The sequence below is a fragment of the Dipodomys merriami genome, unplaced genomic scaffold (assembly GCF_024711535.1).
Source record: "Dipodomys merriami isolate MVZ:Mamm:240054 unplaced genomic scaffold, mDipMer1.0.p SCAF_192, whole genome shotgun sequence".
Classification (NCBI taxonomy): domain Eukaryota; kingdom Metazoa; phylum Chordata; class Mammalia; order Rodentia; family Heteromyidae; genus Dipodomys; species Dipodomys merriami.
In genome coordinates this window covers 355287-376289 of record NW_027203293.1, presented here as the reverse complement: position 1 = coordinate 376289, position 21003 = coordinate 355287, and the positions used below count along the sequence as shown (strand labels likewise).

Sequence of the window (21003 nt, the reverse complement as noted above, 5' to 3'; positions counted from 1 at the left end):
TAAGGGAACAGGTTCATTGTTTGGATTTAGACAGCTGGAATTTGAGCCCTCATTTTCTAACTCAAATCTGGAATTCTCTCTACAACATGAATGTCATTTCAAAAATGGCAGTTATGTGTAGGGTTGACCTTACTTGCTGCCTTGGGATGTCTTTGTGTTCCTGTCTTTGAAAGTTGAGCCAGTGATTTATTGCTTTGCATGGGAAAAATCAGGTTAAGGCTTTAAAATAACTTCTTTTTATTGCTTACAGTATTGAAACAATTTGTGAGGTAGGTTTGCTTTATTTCTGAATAGAATCAACCTTTGTTAAGTAGATCACATTTTCCTCCTGGAATTCAAGCATTTTGGGAAAAACGAGACTTTGTTGTTTATTGACTGTGGTTTCACTAGGGGAAAAGATTATTGCCAATCCCCTTTTGGTTCTGTTTTCTAGACAGATGAGGGATTACTTGTCTGGGTTTCAGGAGCAGTGTGATGCCATACTGACTGAAGTGAACAGTGCCCTGCAGCACCTAGAGTCACTGCAGGAGCAGTATCTTTTTGTGTCCAATAAAACAGGAACTCTCCATGAGGCCTGTGAACAGCTCCTAAAAGAACAGGTAACTGGGAATAGGGGAGAGGGCCAGTGATTATATTGAACATTGTATTTTTGAGTAGATGAATATAATTTAATAATTTCCTTACTTTAGCCAAGTAGATGCTGAACATTATTACTTAAGTGCATGAGATCTGTGCTAAGCATTCAGGTTGCTACGAGGTCAGCTTGCTTTCATTAATAATAAGCCTATGTGAACAGGCACAGACAGACTTTTCTGTTTATAATGTTAGGTCTCAGTGCAGTTTTGGAGTGTAGTGGATGATGTACTGATTTGCTCTGCTCACTCTATCATTGACATTTTTCAGACACTCTGGGTGACTAGCAGATCAGCTGATCAGTGTTAAACCTAAACTCATGACTTGGAGTGAGAGCATTAAAGTTACTATATTTATCTCAGGATTGCTTCTATATCTACTTCTGTGTGCTTTTAAAAATCTAAATGTCTAACAAATCTATTAAAAGTAATTTGGGGATGAGAATGTTGATTCTTACATATTATTATAATAATTGATTTTTCTTTTTTAAAACACAAGTCGGAACTTGTTGATCTGGCTGAAAACATTCAACAAAAACTCTCCTATTTTAATGAATTAGAAACTATTAACACAGTAAGTAATTTTTACTTTTTTACAAAATTAGTGATTTTTATTTTGTATTACCTCTTTTTAGTTCAGTCTTCTTTTAAATTGGCTTGAGTGATAATTTTAACTTACTGAGAGATACTTGTAACCAAGGGACATATATTACCTGTTACAAAATTTTTCAATATTATTTAAAAGTAGTATTTCTTAAGTTGTGTTACTTTTTTTTTTTTTGGGTCTGAACTCTGGGCCTAGGGGCTGTCCCTCAGCTCTTCAGCTCAAGGCTAGTGCTCTACCACTTGAGCCATAGCGCCACTTCCGGCTTTTTTCTTTTTGCTTATGTGGTGCTGAGGAATTGAACCCAGGGCCTCATGCATGCAAGGCAAGTGCTCTACCACTGAGCCACCTTCCCAGCCCTAAGTTGTGTTACTATTAAAATATCTTTGTTGGTTATCTTTTCCAGCATCTTGTCTGTAAGCTGTGAACATTATGAGAAGAAATATTCAATTTTTAATCTTTCTGTGATTATGAGTTATGACATTAAAAAAATTCTCATGTTTTAATTTGAAGAAACATATCACGATAAAGTATCTAGAATTCTAACTAATAGCCAATATAGGCTGCTGTAAATTATATTTCTATATCTTTCTGACTCATAAATTACAGTAATTATAATTAAAGTATGTCATTAAAATAATGAGTATTACAGTGTAATAAATACAATAATAAAACTAGCATTCAGTTACGTTGAGTGCAGTGGAGATGTATTCATTGGTATGCTACTTGTGAATCAAGATAAATAATTGACTAATAATAATTTGACTTCTTTTTGTGGTTCTGGGGATTGAACTGGGGATTGAACTCAGACCCTCGTTTTAGGCAGGTGCTTTATGGTGGAGCCACTTCCTTCCCACTCCTAGCCACATACTTGACTTTCATATGTGAATGCTAAGCATAATATGAGCCCTACAAGTATTCAGAAGTAGAATCATCATAAACATTAAATTGTAAAAAGTAGGGATAGGTATTTGATGTGTTGTTTCAACTTTCGTGCAGTTTGTAATAAAAATATTTGCTAGTTTATACAGGATTCTATTAAAGTTAAATAGGTATTAACTGAATTAAAGCAGTATTGTTTTTTATTTTTGTTTATTGTACATGGACTCTTTTGAAGATAATTTTAATGAGTTTTAAAATGTGTTGTTAAAAATACAAGTACACTATATTAGCTCTAAAAGGAAATATGTTAATTCTAATTCATAATTTTCAACTTTTACTTTTTTTGTCAATAACTTTTTTTCCACTTGAAGAAACTGAATTCTCCTACGTTGTCTGTGAATAGTGAAGGATTTATACCTATGCTGGCCAAATTAGATGATTGTATAATGTATATCTCATCTCATGTAAGTTTTATTTATTTTTTGGTGGTATTGGGGTTTGAACTCAGGGCTTTGTGCTCACTAGGCTGGTGCTATAACACTTGAGCCATACCTCCAGTACAATGTGATTTTAAGAAATCTTAGCATTCCTGTTACACAACTTCTACTATAAAATAAAAATTTTTTTCTGTGGGAAAAATAGTCATTCCTTCTATCCATGGCTTCTGTATCTGTGGATTCAGCCACACAGGCTGAACTTTGAATGGAAGACTTAGGAAAAAAATGAACTAAATAGCATACGCTGTTTGTTATTGTTCCGTGAAAATACAGTGTGCCAACTGTTCATAACATTCACATTATATTAGATGTTGTACATAATTTACAGATGTTTATCTAAAGTTCATGTAAAGTATATGAGTGGGACACATAGATTATTTGGAAATACTATGCAATTTTATGTAAGAGACTTGAGAATTCACAGATTTTGATATCCCTGAGGGTCCTACAACCAACCCTCTATGCGGGTTGAGTATATGTAATATTTGTCACATGTGGAACAATAGTAGCAATAAGGTCTTCGTTGTTTTCAGGAGTGGTATAAAAAGTGCCTTCAAAGAGACTCAGTAGAGAGCTCCAATAGTATAATTCTTTAGAAAGACTAAGTCAAAGCCCAACAAAATAAGCACCAGGAAATGGGTACTTGCAAGAGGTGGGAGTGGGGCCAAGGGGAGAGGGGTGGATGAAGGGAAAAAGGGGAGGAGAATGCAGTCAAGAATTTATTGTACATTCTACAAAATTAAGAAAAATAAGGGAAAGCATGGATTGAAAGGGGGTAAATGTTGAAGGGGTTACACAGACCAAGATGCATTGGTATTCATGAATTGCTTTATTAAATGGCAAAAAATTCAACATGTATCCTACACCATTAAGAAAAGTGAGGGAAAGGATGGGTTGGGAGGAATGAGTTGGAATGGTGAAAAGGGTGAGGGTGACATTGAACAAGATGCACTGTATTCATAAACTACTTTGTTGAGTGGTAACTCTTGCACAACTACTTAAAGATGATAAAAAAAATAAATAAAGTACTTTCAGCTTCTGAGGTTTTCCCTGCAGTAGAAAGGGTCCTTTCTGGTTGAGTCAGTTTTGTCCTACCTGAAAGTGTAAACTGTTTTTAAACTGGGGATATCTGAATATGCAAGATATTTCTTTACAAATAGAAATTGTTTCTTGGGAGGAGAGAAAGGGACATGATCTTTGATTTTAATAACGCTTTTTGTCTCCCAAGGACTTATTGGTCTATTTATTTCTCCTAACTCTTACCCTTATTTGGTAGGGCCTTATGTATCAGTCTCAAAGTCTGTGGGTTACTGAAAATATATTTTGGTCAAAATTGCAAAATAACGATGTTGTTGGAACAGAGGATTAGCTGAGACCAAGTTGTTATAGTAATCATCTTCAGTCAGCTCATGATCTACATAAACTTTATTTATTTATTATTATTTATTATTTATTTATCTACTCATTTTACATAGTTGTACACAGAGTTTCAGTTCCACAAGTCAGACCACTCTTTACCAATATCTCCTTTCCATTGTACTCCCCCGTCGTTTTCAGCTCCATTCAGACCCTCAAGTTAGGTATTTCAGCTTTTGCAAATGTACATTGAATATAATGACCGTATTTGCTTACTCTTCCACCCTCCATTTCTGTGCTGCTTCCTCTCCAGTCTACTTGTGCCCCACTCCCTCAGCATCTAACATGTTTCAGGATCCTGATATTCATTTTGTGTAAACCTTTATTTTGAACTTCATATATTGCTTTATGTAAAGGACAGCATGTTTTTATTTTAAGCTTCCTTTTTGAAATTTTAAAATTGTTATTATAAAGGTGATGGACAGAGGGGTTACAGTTACATAAGTCAGGTAAAGAGTATATTTCATTTTGGACAATGTCACCTCATCCCTTATTCTCCCAGTTTTACCCCCCCCTCCATTTAAGCTTATTTTTTTTTGGTTAAAGTTTATTTCTTCTTTGTAAATCTTTTTTTTTTTTTACAGCCTAATTTTAAAGATTACCCTGTATACTTACTGAAGTTTAAACAATGTCTTTCTAAAGCTTTGCACCTCATGAAGACATACACTGTGAATACACTACAGACCCTCACAAATCAGTTACTAAAAAGGGTGAGTTAATCTCGTAGCTGTTTTTCGATTCATTTATCATTTACAGTCTTCATTAGAAATTAGTACTTTGCAATTCCAAAATGCCTTTTATTAAGATTATATGTTATATATATATTCTATTAGGATTATAATAGGAGAAAGGGTCATATTACATATGTCCATTATAGTCTTAGTTTCAAATATTATATAACAGTATAAAAAGTACCTAGTGAGGGGCTAGGGAAGGTGGCTCAGTGGTAGAGCACTTGCCTTGCATGCCTGAGACCCTGGTTTTGATTCCTCAGCACCACATAAGCAAAAAGAAAAAAGCCGGTAGTGGCGATGTGGCTCAAGTGGTAGAGCTCTAGCCTTGAGCTGAAGAGCTCAGGACCACAGTACAGGCCCCACGACCGGACCCAAAAAAAAAAAAAAAAAAAAAAAAAACCTAGTGATATTTGGTTAAAAAAAAAATTGAGGAAGTGACCCTGTGGCTCAAAAGTGGTAGAGAGGTAGCCTTGAGCACAAAGGCACAGGGACAGCGCCCAGGCCCTGAGTTCAAGCCCCACAACTGACAAAAGAAAAAAAATCAGATTTTAGCCGGGTGCTGGTAGTTCACATATATAATCCTAGCTACTCAAGAGTCTCAAGATGGCAGTTCGAAGTCAGCTCAGGCAGAAAAGTCTGTGAGAGTCTTTTCTCCAATAAAACTGCTCAGGTAAAGCTGGAATTGGTGCTGTGGCTCAAGTTGTAGTGCACTAGCCTTGAGTACAGAGGCTTAGGGACAGTCCTGATCTCTGTCCCCAAGTTCAAGCCCCAAGACCAGAACAAAAAAAATTGAGGTACAAGCTATTTGTCATTTCTTGTCTAACTTGCATGTGAAAATATTGGGAGAAGGTACTCTAGAATAATAAAAGTGGCCCAGTTTGAATGGCAAATAATGTATTTATAGTGCTGGGGACTGAACTGAAGTTGCTTTACCATTGAACTACATCCCCAGCCATTCCTTACTTTTTTAACTGTAATTTTTTTTTTTTTTGTATTTTTTTCTTTTTTGGAACTAGAGCTTGAACCCAGAGCATTGCACTTGCTAGGCAAGCGCTTAGCCACTGAGCTACATCTCAGGCTTTTTGCCTGTGATTATGTTTAGGAGCAGAAATAAGCAAAGAAGAAAACTAGTTACAAGTTACAGTATATGCTAAGTAGAAAAATTAACAACCTCTTATGTAGGTTAGAAAATAAGAGTAGCATTAGCTAGAATAGTCATTGAGTATAGTTCTTTTCTAAGAAAAACTATATAAAGGATATGTTTTATTTTATTTATTTTGTCATGGGGCTTGAACACGGGGCTTGGGTTCTGTCCTTCAGCTCTTCAGCTCAAGGCTAGCACTATTATTTGAGCCACAGTGCCACTGGTTTTCTGGTGGTTAATTGGAGATAAGAGACTCATGGACTTTCTTGCTTGGGCTAGCTTTGAATTGCGATTCTCAGATCTCAGCCTCCTGAGTAGCTAGGATTACAGCTGTGAGCCACTGGCACCGGGCTCTCTTATTTTTTAAGATCACTTTATAAAGAACCTGTAAAATGTTTTTGATCCTATAATTCAAAGCCAGTGATTTTGGCTTGCATTTTTCTATACTCATTGTTCTTTTCTGACATGACAGCTAAACTATATACAGCAAGTTTAAGAAACTAATATCCATTAAATAAGTACTTGCTCTGCTAGTGCTTTACTATTGAACTTCACTAAAGATTTGTGAGTGTACTGTATCTCAGAGGTTAAGTAATTTGTCTAATCTTACATGCAATAAATAATAGTATGAATTCTAATTTAGGTCTGTTTACTGCCAAAATTCAAGTAATATACAATAAATCTTAAATATAAAGGGAGAGAGATGACAGTTCTTAACCATTTCTCATCTGTAGCAATAAAATTGTATAATCTCTGTGAGATTTTTTTTCTAAGCTTTTAGTTAGTATAGAGGCCATATACTAGATAATACGTAATATTTATTACATTTTCTGAGTATTTGTTTGCTAATTATCCTTTTTTATGTTTCTTTAGGATCCTTCATCTGTACATAATGCAGATAATGCCTTTACACTATTTTATGTGAAATTTCGAGCTGCTGCCCCCAAAGTCAGAGTAAGTCCATTGGCATAAATAGAATATTATCATGAAATATTCTCAGTCAGCCCTTTGGAGGTCCTTTGCTAATCTCAGAGATAAGAACAGGAATGAAAAGAAGGCATTATCCTTTCACATTTCAGCAGTGTATCATAGAGGTGTGTTCTGGGGGGCTGGAAGTCCACAGAGGAGGAAACACCTTGTTCTTCCTGTGATGCTTAGGAAGGTTTCTAGATGCAAGTGGCAATTGAGCTTCCGAATCTTTGATTTATATAGGACTCAAGAGGGTTGATAAAGATATTTTATACAGAAAACATTACAGGGAAGTCTGCAGAGCCAGAAAAGAAATGTATTTGGGAAGAATCCATGTATTTGTTGTAACAGGAATGCAGGATGTTAGAAGGTGTGATGAAAGGAAGGCAGGAAAGGTGACAGAGCAATTAGATCCAAGTCTGGGTCTGTAAAATATAAAAACAACTAGAATGTCTTAACTACCTTCTGTGTTTAAGATCCTAAGGGAGGTGTCTACCCATCCCATCTTTTTTTGGTACCAGTCCTAGGACTTGACCTCAGGGGCTAAGCACTATCTGCCTAGCTTTTTTTTTTGGGGGGGGGGTCCAGTTGTGGGGCCTGAACTCTGGGGCCTGGGCGCTGTCCCTCAGCTCTTCAGCTCAAGGCTAGCACTCTACCACTTGAGCCACAGCGCCACTTCCGGCTTTTTTCTTTTTGCTTATGTGGTGCTGAGGAATCGAACCCAGGGCCTCAGGCATGCAAGGCAAGTGCTCTACCACTGAGCCACCTTCCCAGCCCCTCTGCCTAGCTTTTTTACTCAAGGTTAGTGCCTTGCCACTTGATCCACAGCTCTACTTCTGGCCTTTTAGTGGTTAATTGGAGTTGAGGCTCAGGGGCTTTCTTGCCTTGCCTAGCCTTGAACCACAATCCTCAGATCTCCACCTCTTGAGTAGCTAGGATAACAGGCGGAAGCTATTAGTACCAGCTTGGAAAAACATCTTAAGTGAAATATAGAAATAGTAAGCAGATATCCCCCCCCCCCAAAAAAAAAAAAACAAGGTAGAAAAACATTGTTGTAAAAAAATTAGAAAAAATTGAGGATTTAAAACTTAATTTTCTAAATTCAAAAGCAAAGGCTAAAATGGAGATGTTTGTAAAATTAACATTTTTAGTATGTTGTACTTATAAATTAGTAAAAGACCATGAATACCTAATATTAAGTGACCAAATTACAGAATATGTGAGAAATGCATTCAAGTTAAGGTTTAGCTTTTTTTCTTTCATCTATCAGAAATAGGCAAATGAAAGTGTGGTATAGTAGTGCTTTCAAAGATTTGATGAGAAGCAGTACTGTTGATGGTGATATGAATGAATTACTTCCTAAACTATATTTTAGCAGTATACATGAAAACCTATAAAGTACATCTCTCCTTTGATCCAGTGTATTGGGATCTTCACTGGAGAGGTAAATGTTCTTATTATACCAGTGTTCTAATAGAAGGAAGTGTGATCTCGAGAGGTGAACTAGAGCTTGCCAGGGCTTAAACAGTAATAATGGAGCTTGAACTCCTTGGTTTCACTCCATGCACTTAACCAGTCATGAGGATTCTTTAGAAACACCTTAACGTTCTAAACAGTAGAATTGTTGACTTACGGTCCATTACTCAATATGATAAGATGTAGCCATTGGGCTAGGAAGGTAGCTCAGTGGTAGAGCACTTGCCTTGCATGCATGAGGCCCTGGGTTCGATTCCTCAGACCACATAAGCAGAAAAAAAAAGCCAGAAGTGGCACTGTGGCTCAAGTGGTAGAGCGCTAGCCTTGAGCTGAAGAGCTGAGGGACAGTGCCCATGCCCAGAGTTCAGGCCCCATGACTGGATCCCCAAAAAACCCAAAAAACTAGATAATATGTAGCCATCTTCACATACTGATTTACATGCTATGTATAATGATTGAGTTTTATTAGCAACCAAAAACTTCATTACAGCTTTCTATACATATTACTGTAATGTGAAAAATTATTTAATGATGGCAATATTCTTAAAGGGTAAGAATATAAAACTGAATATATAGTATAATTCTAGTTTTTAAAACTAAATATAGACCTATAGGTTTAAAATATCGTGTGATAACTTTAATACAGGTGATAACTTTAATAATAGGTGATTATTATGGCTTTAAATTTTTTTGGGGTGGGGGGTAGGTTGTGGGGCTTGAACTTAGAGCTTGGGCTCTGTCTCTGAGCTCTTCGCTCAAGATGGCATGTACCACTTTTTTTTTTTTTTTTGGGTCTGGTCGTGGGGCCTGAACTCTGGGCCTGGGCTCTGTCCCTCAGCTCTTGAGCTCAAGGCTATCACTCTACCACTTGAGCCACCACTTCCGGCTTTTATTTTTCTGCTTATGTGGTGCTGAGGAATCGAACCCAGGGCCTCAGGCATGCAAGGCAAGCGTTCTACCACTGAGCCACCTTCCCAGCCCCGAGCATGTACCACTTTGAGCCACAGCTCTGCTTCTGGTTTTTGAAGAGTCTCAGAAGGACTTTTCTCCCTGGCTGGCTTTGAACCATGATCTTCAGATCTCAACCTCCTGAGTAGCTAGGATTACAGGCATGAACCACTGGCGCCTGGCTTTTTTTTTTTTTTTTTTTTTTTGTAAGTCTTGAGTCTTGAACACTGGGCCTGGGTGCTGTCCATGAGCTCTTCAGCTCAAGATGAGAACTATACCACTTGAGCCACAGCGCCATTTCCAGTTTTCTGGTAGTTAATTGGAGATAAGAGTCTCATAGACTTTCCTGCCTGGGCTGGCTTTGAACCACAATCCTTAGTCTCAGCTTCCTGAGTAGCTAGGATTACAGGTGTGAGCCATCAGCTCCTTGCCCTGGTATGGTTTTAAACTTTTTAATGTTTATATGAGTAGCTAAGATTACAGGTGTGAACCACCAGTACCTGGCCCTGGTGTGCGTTTAAACTTTTTAATATTTATATTTTTAAACTGAATGTGGTACAATTATAGTCAGAAAGTAATGAAAAGTACAATTGAAATAGGTTTGTATTTTTCTTTACAGACTCTTATTGAACAGATAGAACAACGATCTGAAAAAATACCTGAGTGAGTACCTAGAAGTTCTTTGGCTTCCACATTATGTTGTATTTTTGCAAATATGTTCCCATTATTTTCTGAGCAATTGCCTTCAAACTTGTTCTTATGTCATATAAACTGTTTTGGGGAGCAAGGTTTCAGACTTGACTTAGCAAGCTTAAATGGTGGCAGTATTTCCCAAAGCAGAATTTCCTTTCATTTGGACAGACATGAGACCTTCTATTTTGTGTGTGTATGTTTGCATGTGTCAGTACTGGGCTTGAGCATAAGGCTGTGCACTAGCTTGGTGTTTTTTTGCTCAAGGCTGGTGCTCTGCCACTAGATCCACAACTTCACTTCTGTTCTGGTTAGAGATAAGAGTCTCTTGGACTTTTTTTTTTTTTTTTTTTTGTCGGTTGTGGGGCCTGAACTCTGGGCCTGGGCTCTGTCCCTGAGCTCTTCAGCTCAAGGCTGGCACTCTACCACTTGAGCCACAGCACCACTTCCAGCTTTTTCTGCTTATGTGGTGCTGAGGAATCGAACCCAGGGCCTCATGCATGTAAGGCAAGCACTCTACCACTGAACCACTTTCCCAGCCCCAAAAGTTTCAGGTTCCTTTTTTTTTTTTTTTTTCTTTTGGTCGGTCGTGGGGCTTGAACTCTGGTCCTGGACGCTGTCCCTCTGCTCTGTCAGTTCCAGGGAAGCGCTCTATCACTTGAGCCACAGCGCCACTTCCTGTTTTGTTGTTCTTGTTGTCAGTCAGGGGGCCTGAACTCTGGGCCTGGGCGCTGTCCCTTAGCTCTTCAGCTCAAGGCTAGCACTCTACTATTTGAGCCACAGCGCCATTTCGGGCTTTTTCTGCTTATGTGGTGCTGTGGAATCGAACCCAGGGCCTCATGCATACAAGGCAAGCACTCTACCACTGAACCATCTTTCCAGCCCCTCTCTTGGACTTTTTTACCCAGGCTGGCTTCAAACCTTGATTCTTAGCTCTTAGTCTTCTGAGTAGCTAGGATTACAGGCATGAGCCACTAGCACCTGGCAAGGTCTCTATTTGTGCAAAATAAAATAAAATAAAAATATATATACACACACATATATACATATTTACATATATGTATAATATATATATAAAACTAAAGAAAAATAAGTAGAGCTAATTTTTCTCTTTTAAAATTATACTTCACTGGTGGCTCATACCTGTAATCCTATCTACATCAGGAGGCTGAGATCTGAGGATCGCAGTTCAAAGCCAGCCCAGGCAGGAAAGTCTCTGAAAAGTCTCAGAAAACCGGAAATGGAGCTATGACTCAAAGTGATATAAGGCTAGCCTTGAGCACTGTCTGGGACAGTGTCCAGACCCTGAGTTCAAGCCCCACAACCAACCAAAAACGGAAACATAATTCACTGAAGATTTTAAAATAAAATCTTTTCAGTGTCTCAAAACAAGTCATGCTGTCACTTCATTATGGTGCTTTACGTCTGTATTTCTAACCACTTAATGTGGGCTATAAGAGGTGACCACTGTTACTTTAGTAGCTCGGCACCTTATACTTTTTGACAGTACTAGGACTTGAACTCAGAACCTTGCACTCTCACTTGGCTTTCTTGCTTATGGCTAGCACTCTACCACTTGAGTCATTCCTCCAATTCAGATTTTGCTCACTAATTGGAAATAGAGCCTTTGGACTCACCTCCTTTCCCCCCACATTTTTTACCTGGATTGGCTTCAGATCATCTTCCTGATCCTTGCCTCTCTAGGATTCCAAGTATGAGCCACTGGATGCCTGGCTCTATTCTGGGATTTAAAATCAGATTTAATTTACATATCTAAAATCAAAAGTTCCCACCAGAATCTTATTTTTTTGTCTTCCACCAGATACCAGCACCTGCTAAATGATATCCACCAGTGTTACCTTGATCAACGGGAACTTCTTTTGGGTCCTAGTATTGCCTGTACTGTCACAGAATTAACTAGCCAGAACAACAGAGATCATTGTGCCTTGGTAAGTTTCTACCTAGTTTTGTTTAATGCTAAGTGTTCCTCAGAGCTATGTTTATATCTTAACTGATTTGCCTATCTCTTATAATAATATTGGTTGTCCCTTGATATTTCTGAGAAGTTGCCTCCAAACTTAATTTTGTACCACATAATTTATTTTGGGAACATGCTTTTAGTTTCCATATCACAAACTAAGTCTGTTTTTCAGATGTGGCAGACTGGTTTAATAATTAGCCTTACTTAATTTTGCAAAGTGTTCTCAATTTATTTTATTTTATTTTAATTAATTTTTGTGCCAGTTCTGGGGCTTGAACTCACAGACTGGGTAGTACCCCTGAGCATTTGTACTCAAAGCTAGTGCTTTGCCACTTGAGCCCTTGTTCTACTTCTGGAATTGGAAAGAAGAGTCTCTGGGACTTTCCTGTCTGGGCTAGTTTTGAACCCTGATCCTCAGATCTCAGCCTCCTGAGTAGCTAAGCTTAGTGTAGTTTTTGATAGAGAAATACCTGTTAGTGTGTTTTTAATTCATACTATAGGAAAATACATAAAGGAGAGTTTTCTTTTTCGGTCATGGGGCTTGAGCTCTGGGCCTAGGCGCTGTCACTCAACTCTTCAGCTTAAGGCAAGTGCTCTACCACTTGAGCCACAGTGCCACTTCGGTTTTCTGAGTGGTTTATTGGAGATAAGAGTCTCATGGACTTTCCTGCCTGGGCTGGCTTTGAACCATGATCCTCAGATCTCAGACTCCTGAGAAGCTAGGACTTCAGGAGTGAGCCACCGGTGCCCAGCAGGAGTCTTTTTGTATGGACCCTTCTTTTGACTGGAAAATTAATTTGTGTTCATTATTTAAAGTTTAGAAAATAGAGCACTAAGAAAATAAAGGGCTGGAGATGTGGCTCAAGGGCGCCTTTCTGGCAAGTACAAGGCCTTTCATTCAAATTTTAATATCCCCTTTCCATCCCTACCAAAAAAGGAAGATTATCTATTACTCCATTTTGTACTTACCTTTAAAAATAAGACATTTTCTGTTGTTGGTTGTTTTTTAAATACCTGTGTGTCTATACACATTTCTGGAGTTATTACAACAAAACTTTTTGTTAATGTATGCTAATAAACATAAGAAAAATAAATGCATGCGCATGATCCCTTTGCAGATGAAATGTAGCCTTTATTTAGTAAGTTCTAGAACAGTGTGTGTAACTGTAGGTGGTGTATGTTTGTCTCTTGCAGGTTCGCAGTGGCTGTGCCTTTATGGTCCATGTATGCCAGGATGAGCACCAACTTTATAATGAATTTTTTACAAAGCCGACGTCAAAATTAGAGTAGGTGGTACATAGAACTAAGCTCTTGTTGAGAAGATTTAATTTATTACTTGTCATAATAGACTAGTAGATTATGGAATATTATTCCAAAATTAACTTCAGTGTTTTAACTTTTCTGTGTATATGAACAGAATATTGTCAGGTGGGACAATGATTATTTTCTTGAAATAAATGTGTAGTTGAAAGGCCAACATCTTTTCTTATTTTCTGTAGTACAGTTGTAGAGACAATAGCAATTGTGCAATGACAGCAAGAATTCTCTCCAGGGAACTAAGTCCCAACAAGTCAGTCATTACTTCTAGTAAATATGTGATTCTAGTAATGAAGAATATTAAAACAGACATTACTGAATAATGCTTTTCTTAATTTTCTCTGAGTGTCTTTTAGAATCACTGTCAGACACTTGATTTCTTCATGTTCGCTATTTTAACTCATAAGGTTTTAAGATTATGATTCTTACTATGAGGAAGAGAAAAACATGTTTTATGGTTTTTGGGCAATCACTTCTGGTGAAATACTGTATACAGAAGAGTACTGTTGACCATATGACAGATATTGACAGCCTAAATTTTTTTTTCAGATGTTTCAAATTTCTCAGTCTTTGGTATATGTTAGGGTACTTTGACTTTTGTTTATATCTAAACATGTTTGTGTTCTTTTTTTCCCCTTCTGGGGGAAAATACCATTTGATTTGCAATGAAGTAAAATGTAAAAGGTAATCAGATCTTGAAAAATAATTTTTCTTTTGAAAAGACATGTAGACCAGGTACTGGTGGCTCATACCTATTATCCTTGTTAGTCTGGAGACTAAGATCTGAGGATTGTAGTTTGCCACTTGAGCCCTTGTTCTGCTTCTGGAATTGGAAAGAAGAGTCTCTGGGACTTTCCTGTCTGGGCTAGTTTTGAACCCCGATCCGCAGATCTCAGCCTCCTGAGTAGCTAAGCTCTTATCTCCATTTAATAACAGAAAGAGCCAAAAGTGGAGCTGTAGCTCAAATAGGAAGAGTGCTAGCCTTGTGCATAAAAGCTCGGGGATAGTGCTCAGCCCCAGAATTCAAGCCTCAGGACCAGAAAAAGAAAAGAAGACATAATAATTGCTCAAATAAATACATGTTGTAATAGGCTATTGACTTTGAGGTTTTAAAGCAAAAACAGTTTATAAAACAAAAGATGCTGTTTTTCAGTACATATTTATTAGTTTGTCAAGAAGAAATCAACGAAGTTTTAAAAATATTAGAAAAATCCTGAAAAAAGATTACTATTCATAATTATATTTTGTTTCATTTTAGTGAGCTTTTGGAGAAATTGTGTGTGTCATTGTATGATGTCTTCAGGCCATTGATCATTCACGTTATTCACTTAGAGACTTTATCAGAACTTTGTGGGATTCTTAAAAATGAAGTTCTTGAGGATCACGTTCAGAATAATGGTAAATACAGAGAAGTCATCATTTTAAAGATACTTTTAATTATATCTGTGGCAATGTGGATTTGAAAAATACTAAAATACTAGATTTTTATTTTCTCTCTTACTCCCTAACTAAATATGTAATATTTTGGAAGTGTTTGGTGGTACTGAAAATTGAACACAAAGCTTTGCTCTTTCCAGGCAACTTAACTTCTCTTACTACTTTAGCTATAATCCCTAACACTTTTGTTTGTATTTTGTTTTTGAGATAGGGTCTCCCTAACTTTTCTCAGAGTTGGCATTGAACTCTCAAACATCCTGCCTACCTACTTCATGATCTTTCTTCTTATGTGTCTTGCGTAGCTGGGATGACAAGTGTGTGCCACCATACCTAGTTTCAGACTCATTCACAGTAATGTTAAAAATACTTTTATTCCATCCCAGGAAGAAGGGTTAACAGTTTATTCCTTATGAATTAATTTTTTTTTTTCAGTACTGAGTTTGAAGCTAGGGCCTTGAACATGCTAGAGAAACATTTTGCCACTGGAGTACAAGCCTGACTCTTTCGTTTTTGAGGCATGGTCTTGCTACGTTTGCTTGGGCTGGCCTCAGACTATAAATCCTCCTGCTTTTTCCTTCTAAGTAGCTGTTTTTACAGGCATACACCACTCTGTCCAGCTTAATCCTAGTTTTAAAATTGTGAGAATTAAAAACTTTAAAAGTCATCAAGTCATACAGGAATAGCAAGCAGCTACAATCCCTGCAGCAAAAGTGGTTCATGATGTTTCTGAGCAATTTAGTAGTACTTTTGCTTATTTATAAGTAGTTTCATAAAAGAATGGATGCTTGCATTTTTTTAAATTATTAGCTGAACAACTAGGAGCATTTGCAGCTGGAGTAAAGCAAATGTTGGAAGATGTACAAGAACGGCTTGTGTACCGAACCCATATCTACATTCAGACGGATATCACGGGCTATAAACCAGCTCCTGGAGACTTGGCGTATCCTGATAAGTTAGTCATGATGGAGGTAGAGTTTCCTGACTTCATTGCCTTTCTGTCTCCACATAGTTTTTCTGTCTTATACCAGTTAAAATAAGACTTTTTTAAAAAAACAATCTTACTCAAAGTGTAAAATTAAGATAACCTTGCCATGACACTCATAGGAAATAAAACTAAAAAATAGTGAACACAAATCATTTGTTGTCTGTAAATTACATTTTCTATTCATTTCTTTCCGTGTGTGTGTGTGTGTGTGTGTTGTCTGTAAATTACATTTTCTATTCATTTCTTTCCGTGTGTGTGTGTGTGTGTGTGTGTGTGTGTGTGTGTGTGTGTGTGTGTGTGTGTGTGTGTGTGTGTGTGTGTGTGTGTGTGTGTGTGTGTGTGTGTGTGTGTGTGTGTGTGTGTGTGTGTGTGTGTGTGTGTGTGTGTTTTTGATCCAGGTCTTCTTGCCAGACCTTATCTTTGTCAAATGCTTAACTTGAGGTACATTCTCCAGCCTTTTATTTATATTTTATTTTTGAGAGAAAGGCTTGTTAACTTTGCCCAAGTTGTTCTTAAATTCAGTATCCTCTTACCTCACCTGTTGAGTAGCTGATATTACAGATATACCTACTATGCCAACCTTTTTTCTTACTTTATAAATTGAATTACTGCTTCCTGTAAGTTTTCTTTGTAAGTAGCTTAGAAGGATTGAAAACATAAGAAGCCACTATCGTTGATATTTACAGTCTGCATTTAAATTTCCTTAGTTGTTCTTCAAATGTCTTTTATAAAGAGAAGAGACTAAAAAGTATATAAAGTGGAATCCACGCAAGTTATCTGTGTTGCATTTGTTTTTCTTGTCTATATAATCTCTTTCAATCAAATTAAGATTTAGTTCTTCTACATTGATTTTTATTTTCATACCACTGACTTTTTAGAGGAAAGCAGGCCACCTTTATTATATACCACATTATACATTTGTCTCCCCTTACTTAGATTCAGGATCAGTCTTTTTGGTGAGAATACTAGCTGTGTGTGCTTTCTACTTTATTACATCAAAGGCACATAATGTCAGGTTGTTCTACTAATTGGTAAGGTGGTGAATTTTTCCCCTTTGTAATTAATAAATACTTAGGGTATGATGATTTACTTTATGTTAGTTCCTTAACATCTTCCAGTTAGTTCTTATTGCCAAACACTGTTGAAAACTAATGTTCCCTGTGATTTCTCTATGTAGCAAATTGCACAGAGTTTGAAAGACGAACAAAAGAAGGTACCTTCAGAAGCTTCATTTTCAGATATTCGGTTAGAAGAAGCAGAGTCTAACAGTCTAACAAAGTCTGGTATGTTATGGTGTGTTAACTTCCAGCATTTATTCCTTCAGTTAAAAAAACATTTATTGAGTACTTGGGTCCCTGGCATGAAAAACAGCTTATGCTTATGAGGAGTCAATAGTTATGGGGGAACTTGGATGAACTCTGAACATCATTCAGTGGTGAGGGAAAAGCTGATTGGATAAACAGGAAGTCCTTAAACCTCGTGTGATCTTTGGGGTATGAAAATTAGGAAAAGAAATGAGCTGTTAGTATAAGCAGGTAGGGTCAGTGTGAGATGTGGCATCTGAAAGCTGGAGGCAAAGAAATCAGATTAAGATAGCTAGACTAGCTTGTAGGAAGGCTTGCAGGAATGGAAGATTATGACTGTTTTGGGAACATCCAGTGGCTGGATGTGTTTGGGCCCAGGTTGTATGTGGGGATGGGAAGGAACAGGTAGGGCAGGCCAGCTGTGGTATGTGTTGTATGATGGTGTGAGTTTTGGGTCTAGCTAGTATAATGTGTCAGATTGATTGCAACATCAGATTTGCATTTTATGAACATATTAATGACTGGACTGAGGCAAAATATTAACAGACATGTATGTGGGATAGTTTGGATTTTGCAAGAAGAAAGAAGAAAGATTGCCCAGGAGTAATCATTCATGGAGTAATTTTTTTTTTTTTTTTTGGTCGGCTGTGGGGGCTTGAACTCTGGGCCTGGGCGCTGTCCCTCAGCTCTTCAGCTCAAGGCGAGCGCTCTACCACTTGAGCTACAGCGCCACTTCCGGTTTTCTGGTGGTTTATTGGAGATAGGAGTCTCATGGTCTCTCCTGCCCGGGCTGGCTTTGAACCGTGATCCTCAGATCTCAGCCTCCTGAGTAGCTAGGATTACAGGCGTGAGCCACCAGCGCCCGGCTGGAGTAATTTTTTTTTGTCGGTCATGGGGCTTGAACACTGGGTCTGGGTGCTGTCCCTTAGGCTCTTCAGCTTAAGGCTAGTACTCTACCACTTGAGCCACAACTACTTCCAGTTTTCTGAGTGGTTTATTGGAGATAAGAGTTTCACGGCCTTTTTTGCCCTGCCCGGCTTCAGGGAGTAATTTTGATACCATACTAGATACTTTGTGATACTCCTTCTCAAGCCATAGTTGGGCATAGTGGTGTATACCTGTCATCTCAGTTATAATAAGGAAGCCTAAAGTAGGCAGATTGTTCTCCAAGTAGAACCTAGGAAGGTTACAAAATAACCAGCACATACACAAAGAATAGAGACTAGAGTTGTGGCTAGTGGTAGACTACCTGCCTGTCAAGTATGAGGCCCTGAATTCAACCTGCAACTCCAGGATTGCCACAAAAAAAAAAAAAGCCAGCTACCAGTGACTAGCGCTTGTCCTAGCTACTGAGGAGGCTGAGATCTGAGAATTATGGTTTGAAGCCAGCCTGGGCTTCTTATCTCCCAAAAAGCTGGAATTGAGCTGTGGCTCTAGTGATAGAGTGCTAGCCTTGAGCAAAAGCAGCTCAGGGACAGTACACAGGCCTTGGGGCCAGGACTGGCACCAAAAAAAAAGTTGTAGGAGAAGATCTGTTGGTATGTCTCTCATCTTAGAAGAGGGATGCAGGATAGACTTACCTTGATAACTCTTGAGGAAGTAACTTCCAGATTTTATGTTCTGCCCTGAACTCTGTCAACATTTCACCTGCATTATTCACTGTTCACTTTTTTTTTTGTTGGTTGTAGGGCTTGAACTATGGACGCTGTCCCTCAGCTCTTCAGCTCAAGGCAGGCTTTCTACCACTTGAGCCACAGTGCCTTACAGTTTTCTAGTGGTTAATTTGAGATAAGAGTCTCATGGACTTACCTGGACTTAACCTGCCACAGCTGGCTTTGAACCACGATCCTCCCATCTCAGCCTCCTGAGTAGCTAGGATTATAGGCGTGAGCCACCAGCGCCTGCCTAGGCTCTTTATTTTGCAGGACAGATTCTGCAAATAGCAAAATCCTTAACAAAGTATATTCTTCTAAATATATTCCCCTCTATTTTTGTGGTGGTGATATTAGAGTTTTGAATGAAGGGCCTAGTGCTTGCTAGGCAGGTACTCTACTACTTAATCTAGTCTTTTTTAGCTTTTTTTTTTTTTTTTGCCTGAGTTGTATCTGTATGTCCATACTCAGGTTTTTAATGATTGAAATGGACTTTTATGAATCTTTCTTGGTGGTACTACGGTTTGAGATTGTTTCCCTTTGGTATTTTCAAGGTAGAATTTTGTTTCTTTCAAGGGCTGGTTTGGACTGTAATGTTCCTATTTATGCTTCTATGGTTTTTGGTGTTTTATTTTTGTTTTTTTTTGGTCATGTTGGCTTTGAATGGTGATCCTCAGTTCTCAGCTTCCTGAGTAGCTAGGATTACAGATGTGAGCCACCCTGAACTCTGGGCCTGGGCGCTGTCCCTCAGCTCTTCAGCTCAAGGCTAGCGCTCTACCATTAGAGCCACGGCACCACTTCCGGCTTTTTTCTTTTTGCTTATGTGGTGCTGAGGAATCGAACCCAGGGCCTCATGCATGCAAGGCAAGCGCTCTACCACTGAGCCACCTTCCCAGCCCCTCTGTACTTTTTCTTTAAGAAACTTTATGCAAAGTAGATCTTAAAGTGAGGCCTTGTTATGGAAGAAATAAAACATTCTACACTTTGCATCCCTTTGAAAGAAAAAAGCTATCCAAGCTGTAAAGTAAAAGTGCTGAGATTCAGCATTTCCTTTATTCTCTCCCTACCAGTCCATGCCACACAGCTTCTAGTTATTTGAGCTACATCCAGCCCTTTTTGCTTTATTTTTTGGATAAGGCCTTGTGTTTTTGTCCAGGGTGGACTGTGATTCTCTTACCTATGCCTCCTTGAAGCTGGACCAAAGGTGTGTACCCAGTGCCTTGCTTTTGGTTGGGATAGACTCTTGTTAACTTTTTGGCAGGCTGGCCTTGAACCTCTGTCCTGTTGTTCTCTGCTTTCCAAATAGATGTCATTACAGCCTTACATCAGTATTCCTGGCCTTGCTTTGCCTCCTTGTCATTCTCATACGTCTAGCTCCCACTTCCTTTTACCTCACTGAATGTAGATCAGCCTCCTAGAATCTGGCTGTACTTTGTAATAGAAACAGGCTGTTTATTGAATCCATAAACATTATTAATCACATTTTGCATAAAAAACAAGTGAATTAAGTATATATGTGAGACACACATTATCTTAAGAGTTTTTATATCTTTTGTTAAATCTTACCACTGGTTTAAATTTCTTAGGATATATATATTTTCCAGTCCTGTGGCTTGAACTCAGGGCCTGGACACTGTCCCTAAGCTTCTTTTGCTCAAGGCTAGCACTCTACCACTCGAGCTACAGCACCACTTTCAGCCTTTTCTGTTTATGTAGTACTGAGGAATCAAACCCATGGCTTCATGTATGCTAGACAAGCATTTTACCACTAAGCCATGTTCCCAGCCCTAGGATATTCTTGATTAAAGATGAGGATGGAGAAAACATACTTTTAAGCTATTGATAGCTAGAGAGAATATAGTTACTATATAAATTATTTTATGACATACTTCTACATGTCTGAATTGTATATTTTCTTTTTTTCTTCTTGGCTTTTAGCTTCAACAGAATCCCTCAATCCTAGACCACAGACCACGATTTCTCCCGCAGATCTGCATGGAATGTGGTATCCTACAGTTCGAAGAACTCTTGTCTGTCTCTCCAAATTATACAGATGTATAGATGTAAGTGTGTACATTCTTTTACCTCTTCTGTGAATTACTTTTTCATCTGGAATATTTAAAAATTTTAATTTATTAAGATCTTGATTCAGTATTTTGTTTGCTATTCTTAGAATCATGGTTTTTAGATAAAACATGGTTTATCTATTAGAAATTCCTTATCTGGGCATTCTATGTATCCCTAGAATCTACTAATGGGCTTTGGAGAGTTTCTGAACACCCTAGAATTATGGGTTGTGGTTATATTCTCATGTCCATATAGAAGGAAGTTTGAC

At 38.1% G+C, this 21003-nt stretch overlaps 1 protein-coding gene across 1 annotated transcript in view; it reads left to right on the top strand.

Annotated features, from left to right (window-relative positions):
- The window catches only part of Cog3 (component of oligomeric golgi complex 3), a 60347-nt gene that overhangs the window by 13415 nt on the left and 25929 nt on the right, over positions 1–21003 (top strand). The window contains exons 4-15 of the mRNA XM_070028436.1: positions 434–599; positions 1132–1206; positions 2490–2582; positions 4616–4741; positions 6783–6863; positions 9922–9965; positions 11815–11941; positions 13168–13259; positions 14549–14688; positions 15535–15695; positions 16890–16995; positions 20607–20731. Of these exons, the coding sequence (XP_069884537.1) occupies positions 434–599; positions 1132–1206; positions 2490–2582; positions 4616–4741; positions 6783–6863; positions 9922–9965; positions 11815–11941; positions 13168–13259; positions 14549–14688; positions 15535–15695; positions 16890–16995; positions 20607–20731 (1336 nt within the window). The remainder of the gene's footprint in view (positions 1–433; positions 600–1131; positions 1207–2489; positions 2583–4615; positions 4742–6782; positions 6864–9921; positions 9966–11814; positions 11942–13167; positions 13260–14548; positions 14689–15534; positions 15696–16889; positions 16996–20606; positions 20732–21003) is intronic.